Source organism: Falco punctatus (genome assembly GCF_963210335.1).
Source record: "Falco punctatus genome assembly, chromosome: 2".
In the NCBI taxonomy this organism is placed as follows: domain Eukaryota; kingdom Metazoa; phylum Chordata; class Aves; order Falconiformes; family Falconidae; genus Falco; species Falco punctatus.
In genome coordinates, this window is record NC_137581.1 from 33,965,179 (window position 1) to 33,980,749 (window position 15,571).

The window sequence follows — 15,571 nt, forward strand, 5'->3', positions numbered from 1 at the left end:
GGTAAGAATAATTCAGCTTTTAAAAAGATGAATCAGTGAGTGCAAATTGTGTAATTCTTTGACTTATTAACATACTGTCTTGAAGGTGACAGTGGATTTTTGATGAGTTGGTAAGTTAGCCACAGCAAAGGCATTGTCAGAACTTGTAACGTAGTTGACTGTCACTGTAATATCTGTCTATCTAGTACAGGGAGCTAGATAGTAAAGTCTGTAAAAAGAAGAGGCAAGCAATGCAGTGCTGCAGAAGTCAGATTGTTACTATCATTTTCTTGTTGTGTCCAACATTGCACAGAAAGAGGAAAATATTAGGTAGAAACTAATAGTATTTGGATCAAGTTAATCTTTATTGACGTTGACATATTATGTCTCGTATCTGAAAAGAAAATGCATGATATGGACCCCTATATAGTAGACTTTTAACTAGTAAAAGTGATTTTGTTTTAATCATTTGCAATACTTCTTGTATGTTTCTAAAAGTGTCAGCGTATAGCTGGATTTTTTAGGTCAGCAGTTCAGACTCTGGTATCTTGTTTTGATGTAGAGGGCAAATAGGTGAATGTCTGTGATGTGATGTGAGGAATAGTTGGACTGTGTATTTATAAATCCTTACAGATTAAAATCAAAGGTGTGGGGTTCTTTTTTCTTAAGTTTGTGTCTGTTATATATATATATATATATTCCATTTTCTTTTCAGCTGGTATTTCCTACAATGCAGGAAGGGGCAATACTTTGTCGTATGTGGGGTCACAACATTCATTGGCAGTGTAGACTTGATGGATGGTGCTCTGAATAGTAGTGTTTTACAGATGATAAGTACCTTCATAATTTTTAGATATCTGTCAGGTGGTTAATTTCCTTTTTATTCTGCTACTCATCAGGAAGAAAAAATTAAATAACCCATCTCACTAATTCTTGTCCAGAAGACAAGAGTTGTATAGAATGAAGAGAAAAACCCTTAGGCTTCTTTGTTGGCAGATATTTGCAGTGGTAAATATGTTCAGAAGCTCAGACTGTGTGCTCCTGGGCCTGCTATCTGCCCAAGATGCAAACTTCTGTGGATCTGATGTAAATGTACTCTTGTACTAATATACTTGGTGTGAAGCAGCTAAAATGGCCGGGCCCTGCCTAAGTGGGGGACATAATTCTCTTGTAAATACAGTTTGCACACACTGTTTCAAAAACACCTGACTGTCTTGTTGGGGAAAGAAATAAAACAGCTCATTTGACAATGGTAGTTTAAAAAAGGGGGAAAAAATTGTTTGGAGGAACCTGAAATCAATGACTGAGGAAGCTAAAATCAATGACTGTGACATGAAAGACTGTTCTTGTTCTTGTCATATTAACATATTTATGATCTTATCGTATGCCTATTCACTTCCTGGGGTAAACTTTTCTAGCCCAGTTTTCTGATTCGAATCTCCAATAAATTCAGGTTGTTTCTTTTTTAGTTGCTTTTCATTCTGTGCCATGGTGTTGCATCATGAATTAGGTGATCATCATTTCAGGCTATTCTTCCTCACTGGAATGTGGACAGCTTGAATCTCTCGTTGTATACTAACTAGCCTGGCTGACAGTGCTGTCGTATACTGGAATTTCTCTGTCTTTTTTTTTTTTTTTTTTTTTTTTTTTTTTCCCAAAATAAAAAAGTAGTAAGTAACGGCAGTAAATGCAACCTGCCCTGTAATTTTCCTAACCTGATGGGGGAAAATTAGCTGTAAAATTCACCCAGAAAACACTTGATTAACTCAGCAGGGAGATAAGCTGAATAGTGAAGATGTAGCCCCCACCCCTCCCGTTACTGAGGGAGAGAAAGGTTGAACTATTTAGTTTTTAAGATACTTTTTCAATTTGACTAACCACAGTAGTTACAATTACATTGCTTTTAATAAAACCTGAGCATCATATTTAAAATATATGCAACTCAGTATATATGTGGCCCAAATTGTAAAATGCAAAACTACACTTTATCATCATCTACAAAGTGAAAAATTTTGTAACCAAAAATAGAGTACACAGATGAATAGTAAATCTGTTTGTAATCTCTTCTTTGAATGATGTTATAAGTTCGGAACTTTTTTATTAATACATGTTATTTTAAACAACACAAGACTTTACAAATATTTAAGGAATAAATTAATAGTAAGTTTTCATAAAAAGTTGACGTTGCTTTGAAACCGGTTGAACATGGCTTTTAATAGCCCTTTATTTTACTACTTAAATCTTGACTTTATTTATTTTAGAGGAAGTGTGTTATCATGTCAGTCCATTAAATAGCCATCCATTTCAGCATTGCTCAACAGCTTTCTTGTTTGCTCAACTCACGAGGGAAAACAAAATAATAAGGAATTAAGAAGCCTTAAAACTGAACAAATGTATTGAAAGATATTCTTTGGTAGTGGTATACCATTAGACGTGCTGCTTACAGATATTTTTAAAATCTGGCAAAGTAGATTCCCCAATAGGAGACAGCCTTATATGCTTTACTGCCCTGAACATCTGTTTGTACATCAATCTTTGGACTGTCTCTAAATTTCTAGATGATTCACTTTTTCATTAAAACTATTATTTAAAAAGTGATGATCTTATTAGTTCTATTGCATCTTCTTAAAGGAATGACCTGAGACACTTACAGTAAATTACAAGTCTTGGTCAATGCCCTCTTCCTTCCCTCGTAAAATGAGGAGTGAAAGCTCACAGCATATTCCCTTCTGTATCTCTGTGATTTCTTTTACTGGTATCTTTTACTTCTTAGTTAGTTTTAATGATTTAAATTTAAAATATTTGATTAATTGTAATTGACCCATGGAAAGAAATTTAGAAGATATCAATTTCCTCTGAGTTTTGTAATATTTGGTAGCTTGGTAGGTTACAGGGACTCAAATTAATGTCCACCTCCCATCCCTGGAAGACAGGCTGCACGATGGATTTAATAGTTCCAAGTTAGCCTGCTGCAGCCAGTCAGCATTGTGTTAGCTCAAAACCAGCCAAAGTTTTGTGTTGTCTTTACCAGATGGTTGTTAAGGATCTCTTTTCACTGTAAGAGACATCTGGCCATTACATTGTGGGAATGTTTATGAGATACAGGAGTGAATGGAAAGACTTGGGTGGGTGAATTTGTGTGGGATATTGTGCAGGTGGAGGGAACAAGATACTGCGTTGAAAGGGACATCTGAAACGTAGGCTGCAGATGTAGGGAAACCTTACCTCATTAGTTCTCGTGTTCACTGAGCTACTTGTACTGTTGTTTTTCCACATTGTAGTTATGGTTGCTGGGCTTAAGATGCCATTAAAGGGATCCAGTTTTCAGAGCAGGGGCAAGTCATCTTCTGAAAAAACCCCAAACTTATCTTGAGGTAGCTTCTGAAAAAGAGACAATTACAGGTTACTGTTGAGCAATTCCTAGCAGCATATTTGTAATGCAGTTCTGAAGCATAGCCTGTACATTGTATTCAGAATGATGCTCAAGTTTGAAAACAAAAGCTCTTGAGAGTTCCTCAGAACCTTCCTCATGGATTTCAGGGCAACCAGAGTTTTCTGGTTTATGATAAACATTTTTCTGAAGGAACTACCATTTCAGTTCTGGTATTTTAAACTCCACTGTTCAAATTTCTTGTGCCCTTACAAACTATTTTGGTTAGCTTTATAAAAACCTCCTTTCTCTGGTGTTCGTGCATTTCAGTATGTACATTGCGGTCAGCTTTTTTCCTGTCTTCTCTTTCTGACACTGTGTAGCTTCATCCATATGCTTATATACTGTGATTTGTGTCAAAAATGGGGTTTACAGCTTCTTGCATTTGTCATATTTTGCACTGCGTAAGTGGAGGACCTCACCGTGGTTTAGCTGCAGGAAAGACAATGAAAGTCTGCTTAGGGTTGTATTGTTCCTAAGGTGTTTTTTGCCTTTAAAGATAAAAATACATTTTTGTAGGTGCAATCTGAAACCAGGGTAAGCACTCTGTGTTATGTATTTATTGCATAAATCCATTACTATGAGGGCAGCACTGTTTGAAGGGCTTCTGCTTCTGCCCTGTGGTAGCTGCAGGTATTCCCTGGAGCAGGTATGCAGGTTATCATCCTGCATGGGATGGCAACAGTGTCTGTCCTCCTCTGATGAGCAAAGTAGTCTCTCGCTGTAGTTTCAGATTTACTGTAAGTAAACGTTTAACAAATCCCTCTGTGCTTTTTAACAGAAATTAATACTTCTAATCTCAGGTTTATCATCAAGTTTGCACAATATAAGTGCTCTCTGTCAAATTGTGTTTTATGTTAAACGTTTAGAACAAACGAGGCTAGTGAGAGAGGGAGTCATTGCAGCTATTTCTGGGTTTTCATTATGGAATTATGAAGATTTGTTTCTTGGAAACATTTTGAAAAAAATATTTTCAGTGACAGATTGCAAACTTACTTTCTTTCCTCTGATTTTTTTAATGCATTTTAGTTTCCATACCAGTCCATCAATACACAGATAAAACTGAAATTATGATTCAGAGGATGCCTAGCTTATTGCAAAAACTTATTACTAACCAGGATGCAGAAATATCATAGTTCAGCCAGAGATAGGTGGCTGTTTCAGTCTTAAGAACAGACCGTATGCTACTTAACGCAAGAACTTTCGAGGTAGATTAATTGTGCATTTATTTAATTGTAATTTGAAGAAAAATTTCCAGTATTTCAGATATGCTTTGAAGATATAGGAGAAGCACAGTTTGGAAGAAAGCCATCAGAGTAAATTAGCACCCAGGTGGTGGTGGTATTGTTGTTATGGGGTGTCTTTGATTAAGAAGTTAAAACCCTTGGCTGTGCACTAAGCCATTCCTGAAGTTGATTATAAAAGATACATATAGGTAGGCAAAGATCATCTGTAGTGTACCTTTTGAAATATTATTATACTGAGCAATAGAACTTTGAATAAAAACTTCATATAGTTTCCAAGCTTCGGAAACTATGTAATTTTAAAATGTTGATCCTGTAATCTGATGATACAGTAGGCTGCTTATCAAGATTGCACTGCTAATAGAGAGCATCTTCTTTCTTGAAGTGAATGGTTGTTACATAGTTACTGATATTTGCTGTCTACCCCTACAGCAATTGCCTTCATGTACAAGGTCAGGAGAGAGATTTATGTTGATACTGGAAGCCTGTTACTTCAGCAAGCCTTCATCTATAGTGTGCGTGTCTCAACATGAGTCAACAAGATACTATGGATACTCAAAATATTTTGAAACCATATGAACAGAATGTGTATTTTCCTCTGGCTAGTAAAACTCAGTCATAAAGTCTTCATAGACTTATAATATGCAGAATCCAACCAACTTGGCAAATAAATTGTTTGTTAAAGCATATTCTGGCTGTATCTCCAAACTACATGTAGACAAAATAGCATTTTGTTCATGCCAGGTATTGGACTGGCTGCTGGAGACTCCAGTTTTCTATTCAAGCAGGTTGGAGCAGATTTTGGACTTGTCCAGTGACCTTCCTGGAGAAGAATGTTAGTACAAAATTTGTCCTTTGTACAAATTTTATTGGATGAGGAGAGAGGAATTTTATGTTGCCTGTTAGTAGAGTATGATGTCCTGAATTAACAACAAAAAGGATAAAATTCACATACTGATTGCTTTTCGAAAGAATTGGTGATTCAGTGGGAGAGAAATAATCTGACGACTATTGCTTATTTATGGTATTATTCCAGGTTCCTCAGATACTGATTATGAGGCTAGATATTAAATGTCTTTCAGAGAAGGAAACTTGATGTGGAGATCTGTACCAGGATTAGTGTGTACCTTTTTTTTCAGTAATATTTGCTTGAATCCAGATTAAATACAGGAATTATTTCTATCTTAATGATGATGTGAAAAGCTTAAGTTATGGGTAATTTGTCATTAGTTATTTATGCTTCTATACTGTACATAAAGATCTAAATTACTTAGTCTTATCATTTAGTGTTGGCTTTATCTTCTCAGATGGATCTCTGATTCTGTTGTACACTTTGTACCATGTAGCAGTTAATTTGTTGTGTTGAACTGTTCTTTGTTTCTAGTTTAGGCTTATGCTTTTGTCCTTTAAACATCTGCTTTCGTATGTCATTCTTCTTTCTTTCTTTTTCTTGTTATTTTTGTGTCCTGGTATTTCTTCATTATTCTTTCTCATTTTCCTTCCTTCTCTGTGTTCCAAGTTTTGGTATCCATTGTATTTATTCATCAGAGATTTCCATCTAGCATTATATGACAGGCTCTTATGTAAGAGTTTATGGGAGATATGCTGGGAAGAGATTTCATTTGTTCTCCCTTTGCAACTGTGCTTGTGTCTAAAATTCTTTTAAAATGTAATAGGAATGCAAAGGAAGACTCGTTGGTGCCTCTAAATGTTGCCTGTGCCTAAACCTGCCCCATTGTTATCCAATTAGATTTCTGCAAATCGGAAGTAGACAAGAATGCACTGAATTTCAGTCTTTTACTGGACAGTAATTGTGCATATTAGATACCAAGTGTAGTTATTTATATGAGTGAATATCATTGACTGCAAGAAAGTTGCAGAAAATTACCAGCACCAGAGTTTAGTTTTACATTTGGCTCCACATTATGCATTTAAATAAACAGCCACATATAAACAACTAATAAAGTGAAATACAGAAAAGAAACAACTTTCTGTCCCAAAGGCTTCTAAAGATTATTAAGTTAATGGCTATGTTTTTATTCTGGTTTTGTAGAATGCCATGTTCAGTCAGGGAATATAATTCTGAGTCTTTTACATTTTATCACATTTTTTTAATGTCTGATTATTTATAGCAGTATTTTGTTTTTCTCATTCATGTTTGGTGTCAATAGACTTAGGTTCTAGTGGGACTAAAGCAATATACTGAGAGTGAATTACACTGGTGCATAACAAGAGCAATCTGAAGAAATACCTGACTTTTTCCTAAATATTTTAATGTAAACAAGTAAAACCACCTTGATTGTATGTTTTCAGTATAAATAGCTGTCCCAGATTTGTTACATGGTGTTAAAATACCTGACAATGCAAAATATTATGCAAGGTCAAAAAGAAAGGATGCCACATATATTAATATATACTGGTTATACACTAAAATGTCTGCCAAGGTTTTAAGTTTTATTCTGTTGGTATGAAATACTGGAACTTATACCTGTCAGTCCCTATAATAGTTAGGTGATAGAAGTCCAGCTTATGAATGTGCAGCACTGTTACGGCAGTCAGCTGTCACTCTTCCTGATCTCTACTGATGTGAATCTTATTGATTCCTACAGAAATAAATACTGGTTTGGGATGCACCTGGAAATTATTTTTCAGCAGGATTTAATGCGATGTGTAATGGGGTTTTTTTGTTTTGTTTTTTTGGAAGTGTGCAGTTCGTGCAGCTACTGAAGGCAGAATCCTTGTGCTGGAGGGTTTGGAGAAAGCTGAGCGGAATGTCCTGCCAGTGTTAAACAATTTACTGGAGAATAGGGAAATGCAGCTTGAAGACGGTCGTTTCCTCATGTCTGCAGAGCGTTATGACAAACTTCTGCAGGTATGGAAATGCTGTTTGGATTTTCCTCATCTTTTTTTCCTGTTCTTGGTGGTGCTGGATACTGTTATGAAGAGGAGAGTAGTTACAAGTCAAATGGGGGAAATCTCACTAAGGTTTCCTTGGTTGTTTTTTTCTGGGGTGTTACATAGAATGAAGTAGGCAGGGTGAAAGCTAAGTGAGAAGTCAAACTACTGCTTGCAACAACAACTTCTCATCTGTATCTTGTCTGTCCACATGAAAAACAGTAGTCCATGTTAACCTTGTACAGAGCCTGTATGTTTCTAAAATGTGAAAGCCACAATGTGACAATAACTAAATATACCTGTGAAAAGAGGTTTAAATTGAAATTGTTCCCATGAAGTTCAGATAATGCTTCAGCATTGCAAGAGCCCTGTTGCTTAGCTTTTAAGATGTTAGAATACTAAAAAAATGAGGTCAAGATGAGCGACACTGTACTCATTAGTGCTGTCTTGCCTTTAATTTACAGAGCAGCCAATCTAAATTATAGGAAATGGTTAAAGACTTTTCTTTTGCTACGAAATGGGATTTTAGTGTCATCTGCCATTGCTGCTTTAGCTATTTTCCTTTGTTTTCAGGCTTTGAGTCCTACTGCTTAAATTTGAATGGATACTTCTCAGGCATTTCGGGACCTCAATAAATTTCATCAGACAGTTTCCAGTAGTACTCTGCATCTTACTTTCATGTACTGTAGTTTCCTATCACACACCTGTCAGTCTCTCCTAACAGTCTGACACCTTCTTGCTCGTGTTTCTGTCTTGTCATACCTAACTGTGGTAAGGTATATAACCAGACCCATGTGGCACAGGACGGACGTGTGCAGTAAGCCTTCTGTCATTGATCCTGATTGTATGAAGTTTCAGCTGTGCTGAAGTACTGTAGTGGACTTATAAATCATTATTTCTTATGCCTCTCATCTGTGGTTAAAATCTTTTTGATCTATGCCTTTTCCAAAACCAGTTTTATGGTATTTAATTAGTAGATGCTGTTATTGGAAGCATTATTATTATATTTTAAAAGTAAGCTTTAAAAATGTAATTGTATTTAAAGACTGAAATTGAGAATTCAAATGTAGACAGGATTTGGTTGCAATTATGCAAAGCATCTTCCTAATTTCTTTTTTCCTTTTTAACACTTATCTAATGATAAAATGTTTCAAAATGAGTGCCTCAGGCACACTGCTAATAGTATATGAATTAAATAAATCTCTTGATACAATACTAAATATAATATTGTTGTTTTGTTGTTTGAGGAATATTTTATTATATAAGTAAATATTAATTTTCTTGTCTATGTGAATAATTACTGTACATCTAGGTTTGCAGGAAATGTACTCATGTATAGTTTCAAGGAAGACTTAACTGATGTGGGAATACTCAAGTGCATTTTTTATATGCAAGGAATCTTCTACATGACAAGTGAAATACAGTATCTAGTGTCCTCATGAAAGAGTCTAATTCTGTATTATTGCTTATAATAAAGCATAATTTGTAAATGAAACTTTTTAATGCAGATTTTAGTCTCCTTTACAGTTATAAGTGGGGGGAAAAAAGAAGGAAAAAAAGAGAAGAAGAAAAACTTGCTCATGTTAACCCACTTCTAATGTTTTAGAATAAAATAAATTTTGTGGTCTGTTTATTTTCTGTTCTTTCTGAAAACAATGTTGTAATGATACCTTTTCAGCTTTGACCATCTGTGGGGGCTTCAGTAAAATTGCTACAGGCTAGAGAGCTGCACGTGATCAATCATTCTATCTATGTACACTTTGGAAAAAACTTGCTTTTACCTTCCAAAGATTAGACTAGTTCAATGCTTCTAGCCCCTCTGGATGAAAGATAAGAACATTACCACATTGAAGTTAAAGGACCAGGGCTGTTAGTCAATCTGCAGCCACGTCATCGTGAGTTTGTAATGATGTAATGTTTTGTGGTTGTTTTTTTCTTTCCTTCTTGTTGCTTTATTTTAATGAATTTAGGATCATACAAAATCAGACTTAGATGCATGGAAGATTGTTCGGGTTAGTGAAGATTTTCGAGTGATAGCGTTGGGCCTGCCAGTACCTAAATACTCTGGTAACCCTCTGGATCCGCCACTTCGCTCTCGGTTTCAGGCTAGAGATGTGTATCATCTGCCCTTCAAGGTAAATGTCCTAGTAGAAGAGCTGGATTACCTGTACTGAGTAGAGCTAATATTTTGGGTTTATGTTTTACTTGCCTCACCTCTGAAAAGAATCCTTGAGTAATAAGTTTGTCTAAATGGATATTTTTCATAGTGGGGCCTAATAAATTCCTGAAAAACGGGCTTAGAGTTGTCAAGAAATACTGCAGCAGAAGAATAACTTCCATAAAACATATAACCCTAAAAGAAAGATTTTATAATCTTTCTTCTTTTTTATTTTATTTTTTAAAAAATAAGATTAGTTCTGTGTCAAGATGAAAGTAAAATCCTCATGTCTAAATTAGAGGGGAAAATATAAAATGCTTCATACGTCATGAGCTGTGACCCACAGTATGATCCCAAAATTAATTTACTCTGTGATTTTATGTTCTATTTTCAGGACCATCTTCAGCTCTTATATTCAATTGGATCAAACATTTCCACGGAGAGGTAATTTTTCATAATTAAAAAAATAAAAATGGAATGAATGAAGAAAAACAACGTCCTATCAGGTTTCCTTGCTATTTTTGTGTCTTCTATCACCGCATAGAGACCAGAACTGAAGAAGTTTTTTTTAATGTGCGTGGGTGTATGCTCACACAGCTTTTCATATGCAGCCTTCATATAATGAATCCTTAATGCTTTAGAAATTCAATCACACCTTACTTATTTGCACTCAGAAATAGTTTCAGCATCTTATACTGCATTTAACTTTTTAGGCTTTAGTATTTTAAATATAGATAGCATATATAAAACTCTGTAATTACTTTTTCCTATGCAGAATTTCTCAGCTCCTGTCTTTTGCTACAACTCTCTGCTCTCAAGAATCTTCTACATTGGGACTTCCAGATTTTCCTTTAGACAGCTTATCGGCTGCAGTTCAGATTTTGGTATGTGCATACACATATGCTGTGAAACTGTATGGGCTTAAAATTTTTCAAAATTTGATCCGGATTATTCGTGTTGTTATAAGAAGAATAACATGAACATTTGAAAAAAAAAACTGAAAAAAACCTAAGGATGATTTGAGGGAGAAATGCCTTGGGCAGATATCTCTGGGTAGTACTTTAAGGACAAAGTATGTCATGACACAAGATTTGTGATGTGATTAAAGGTATCTTAGTACTCAAAGTAATGGTTTTTATTCTGCAAAATCATCTTACCGTACTTCAGGGGCATCTATAGTTTACCTGTTGACACTGAGGTAGTCAGTTGAGAGAAATGAAACTCACAACCTGAAAGTGCTTCTGATTTAATGCTGTGCATTATGTAAATCTGATTGATTACATTGTAATGCAGTCACCTATTACTCTCTGTTGACACCTAAAAGAACCAAACCCAAGTATTAAACGTGGGTATAGGAGACAGTTAAGTTGTATGAGATGAAGCCTACAATAGGTCTTTGGGTTGATTGGTGGATTTAGAATAAACATAGACTTAACATAGGTTACCTGAGGATGCAGGTTGTGCACACTTGAAGATGCAATACTTTGACAGCAGCAGTCCTCAGGGAAATATAACAAGTGTACACTTGCTGAGTTCACAGTGGCAGATCAGGCAGGCCAGGACTAAGGCTGTGGCAGTCTTTCTGCTTTCTGTGACAGGCTTTTGTCCCTTGGACTTTATAATTACATGGCAAAAAGTCAAAGTGAAAACAGAAGGAGCTTCCTGAAGGCAGTCAGGAAGATGAGATCTGTATAAAAAGAGAGAGGCATTGGTACCCTTTTGCACGCAGGAAGATACGGTCATCGCAGGAGGATAAAATACCAGGACAGCTTTTGAAACCCTCTCTGCAAGGTGCAGGTGTCTGTAGAAAGGACTACAGACTTCTCTGTTGTGTCTCCTGTGTAATCATTTTACCTGTGGTACTGCTCAGTGGCATATTACTTCTACATATTTTATTGGATTATATACATTAAAACATACTAATTGTATTACTGTGGTGCTCAGTCCCCTCAGTTGTGCTGGGTACTTACAATTTTTTTTCTTCTGAATTAGTGGTACTACATCAGATGTTAAGAAGTGATTAAAATTCAAGTTCAGGGACATGAAACAGTATTTGGAGGGCTTTAGGAAAGAAATACATATTGGATTTTAAAATAAATCCTAACTTTTTATTCTTTGAGCCCTGTAGTGAAAAATTATTTTTAAATGAATGCCAGATGGCTTTCAGAGTAATGGAAAGAAAATGAGTCCTAAGCTATTAGCTATTATCTAAACTATGGAATGAAGGAAGCATTTTATTTTACATTAGAGAATGTGAAGTGTTACCATTGTATGACAGTCTTTTTTTAAGTAGACAAGAGCTGTTTCTTTTAGAATTAGTTTTAATCACTTGATTTTCTAAGGTGACTGTTCTCAGTGATTCTACAACATTTTTCCTTCATATGCTGGGCCACTGCCATCCTCTACTTCTAGCTTGGTTGATTTAACCATTTTAAAGTGTGGAGGGAATGCATTGCAATGACTAGCTTTGCTGCTTGTATCATGGATTCACACAGTCCCAAAATGTATTTATTAGGTTGAAAACTCCTGCCTGCTGAAAGGGAGAATTTTTTTTATAGGATGCTGTTCTGAAGAGGTTAATTTCATACATGCCATTATAATTTATATCAATTTGAGATAATATTATAGGTTATGTCTTTATATATACACAGAGGGCTTTTAAAATGGAATAAAGGCCTCTCTGATCCTTTAAGCAGTACATTTACTACAGTGCCTTAAATGGTTTATTTTTACTGAGCTTTTTTTAATATGGAACATTATAAATAGCATTACTGATTATAAAGTATGAATTGAATTATGCATTTCATAAAGTATGCATCTCGGTTTCATTTCTAAGCAACTCTTCAGTTGGATGCCTATGTAAATCCAAGTGTATAATTGAAAATCAGTTGATTGTATTTAAATTATATTGTTTATTTTTCACTTACTTTGAAGGCTTAAAAAAGTAGTACCAGTCCACTGACTGTTTTTTCTGGTGTTACACAGAAGTAGTCCTTAAAAATTTGCAAGTCTTTTTTGAAATAAAGAATCAAGTGTTACTTTAGGGGTTTCAAAACACTTTTCCATCACAAAAGGCTTTATGCATATGTTTCTTGAGGAGTCATAAATGTGCTTCTATTTCTTTCTCTTACTCTAGCAAAATAATTGAATCTTTGTCTAGTTCAGGCAGCAAGTGATAAAAGAGTACTTAAAAACTAACAAGGTGATAGTGAAAAAAATTGGTTTAATTATGTGTAGAAAGTGCAGGCATACTTAGTAACTCATTTCAAAACAAAACAGTTTTGATCAAACTGTTCAGAAATTTCTAGCAATTGATTTGTGAAGTACAATATGTTGTGAAGTACAATATGATGTAATAGAATCAGAATTAAATACTAGCAATTGTTGTGAATGAGTAGATCATTATTCTAGTATAGATTTCTTGTCCTATTGATTCTTTTCTTGTAGTACTATGAAACTTGGTTACCTGCGATACGATTTTTCTCTCCTAATTTTAAATGTCTTTAGGTATCTGAGCCAGTTACTGCAGCTTCCATTTATGCACAGGAAAGAAAGTAATTTTTAGGTCATAATTCTTCTAATCTACTTCAGACATTTATATTACAGCACCTGAGAAATGCCTGTTTTGACATTTGACCAAATACTGCATATAGTGGTCCTTTGTATATCGCCCTTACAGTTTTCTTTTAAGTTCAGCGCTATATAGTATTTTCAAGTTAATGGGTGAGGATAGAATGAACCAATCATTTTTTTTTTCATTTGTATTTTTTCATTCTAATTAGGATTCCTTTCCTATGATGTCAGTCCAGCATGTTATTGACCGGCTTTACCCCTATAATGTTTTCCTTGGAAAGGAAGGCAGGACTGCAGTCAAAGATGCATTAAAAGTAAGTATTGCACATATAATTCCAGGGAGTGATGGATTATGACAGTAGTTCTCACTAATGTTACTTCAGTACTTCTATTAAAAAAAAAAGTAAACTAAATGGCTACGTTATTACTGATGTTAAACCATTTTCTAAAAACGAAACCAACCTTCATAAGCTAGTACATTTAGTTATACTGAAAGGTGAAACCTCTATGTCCTCTAGAATATTTAGACCTCAATTCAAGACTACAGAAAAACATTCATTTTAAGTGGTTAATTAAATTGAAAGTAGCTACTTACATGGTTAAGGTAGTCAAATGCTTAAGAAATGCCTCTGGCATCTGACTTTAAGAGGGGATACTAAAATAACAATAGAATCATCATGCACAAAACACATTCAATATAGCATGGTTATAGATTATATTAATCTCTGGTTTTGGTCTGTGTTAGCCTTCTGTTGCTTATTGGTCAGATCTGTTTTGTTTTGTGCATGTTTAATAATAGCTTACAAAACCTATAATTATGCTGCTTATTCCATTTATTTGTGTAAAACTTTAGCACAGTGTTGGCTTGCTTTCATTTTTGAGTGTGTCATAGGAATTACGTATATTTTTGAAAATCAGCATTCACAGCTTAGAGCATCTTACCCAGCTCTTTCAGACCTGAACATTAGAAGTTATTTGTACATGCATACTTAGAAGTAACTATATTTGTAGCTAGTGATTTTTAGTTTTTCCTGAAACCTAGCATACATGTCAGGGCAGTGTTTGTAGACCACCATTGCTGACACCTTCCATATACTGCCCTTTTTCATGGGAACTCAGTCCTGATTTCCCTGTTTGAAAAGGCTGGTCTCCTACTTGTCTTGCTGAGTTTTGAGCTGGACAGTCTTTGCATTTAAAGGAGGTTGTCCTGAATGACCTGCTAGCTTTCATGAACCTTCAAATCTGCCTCCTGTGGGGTCCTATCTGCCACTTCTTTAAATAAGCCAATCTGACCTAAGACCCAGGATCTGTAGTCTGTTATTTGCCTTCATCACTCCCCCTCAGGATTTTGAACTCCATTATTTCATGGTTGCTACAGCCAAGGCTGCTATTGATTGCCACATCCACAACCAATTGCTTCTTGTTTGTGAATAGCAGGAACCGTCTATGCATCACCCCTGCCTAGCCAATACAGTGCCTGTGTTGAGACATTATTCCAGGCAGCCTCAGAAATCTAGATTGATTGGATCATGCTGTGTTGCCCTTCCACCACATGTCAGGGTGATTGAAGTTGCCCGTAAGAACCATGGTCTGGGTGAAAATAGACTTCTGTCTGTTGAGAGAGTAGTAACAGTGAATTCTGTTCTTAATATGCCTTTATCTTAAATCCTTCAGGTCACTTTGTTTGCCCTATTGGATGGTGAATGTCTTTGTTCAGTACCATCAGCTTACTCCATTTTCCATTTCTTTTATTTAATTTTACGTGTTGTGTATGCTTTTGCTTCCTGCGTAGGCCAGGTTAATAGAAAGAAGAAAAAAATCTTCTTTCTCAATGATCCTCTACTTACAAAGAGCTCCTTATCACTTTATCATTTACATTTTTCTGTGTTTATTTTCTTTCTTTTTCTTTCTTGTACTCTTCCTCATCACTACTTAAATGAACTTGTCCTATTATGTCAACAAGTACATATAATCTTATCTGGAATTTTATTCTGTTTGCACACAAAAAATCCTGTTAAGCAATGAACCTTAAGAAATACAGAAAATTACTAGTTGTACTGAGGAACTTTTGTTTATAATGATATTTCAGTAATAGCAGTGCCAGAACTGTATTAGATATGGATAAGAATTTTTTTTTTCCATTCCATAAGAAATGTGAGGAATAGGAATCTGGCAGAAGCTAGGCGATTTCTTACTCTGTCTTACTGCAGATTTCTAAAGAGTGTCCAGCTAATATTTGCCACTGAATACTTGCCTCTGTAACAGAATGTAGTTAGGAAATGCTAGTCTTCA

At 35.2% G+C, this 15,571-nt stretch overlaps 1 protein-coding gene across 1 annotated transcript in view; it reads left to right on the plus strand.

Annotated features, from left to right (window-relative positions):
* VWA8 (von Willebrand factor A domain containing 8) overlaps positions 1 to 15,571 on the plus strand; it is a gene marked incomplete at its 5' end in the record, with an annotated part of 184,294 nt that overhangs the window by 26,219 nt on the left and 142,504 nt on the right. The window contains 5 exons of the mRNA XM_080376822.1: positions 7,358 to 7,525; positions 9,519 to 9,683; positions 10,101 to 10,150; positions 10,482 to 10,590; positions 13,489 to 13,593. Of these exons, the coding sequence (XP_080232948.1) occupies positions 7,358 to 7,525; positions 9,519 to 9,683; positions 10,101 to 10,150; positions 10,482 to 10,590; positions 13,489 to 13,593 (597 nt within the window). The remainder of the gene's footprint in view (positions 1 to 7,357; positions 7,526 to 9,518; positions 9,684 to 10,100; positions 10,151 to 10,481; positions 10,591 to 13,488; positions 13,594 to 15,571) is intronic.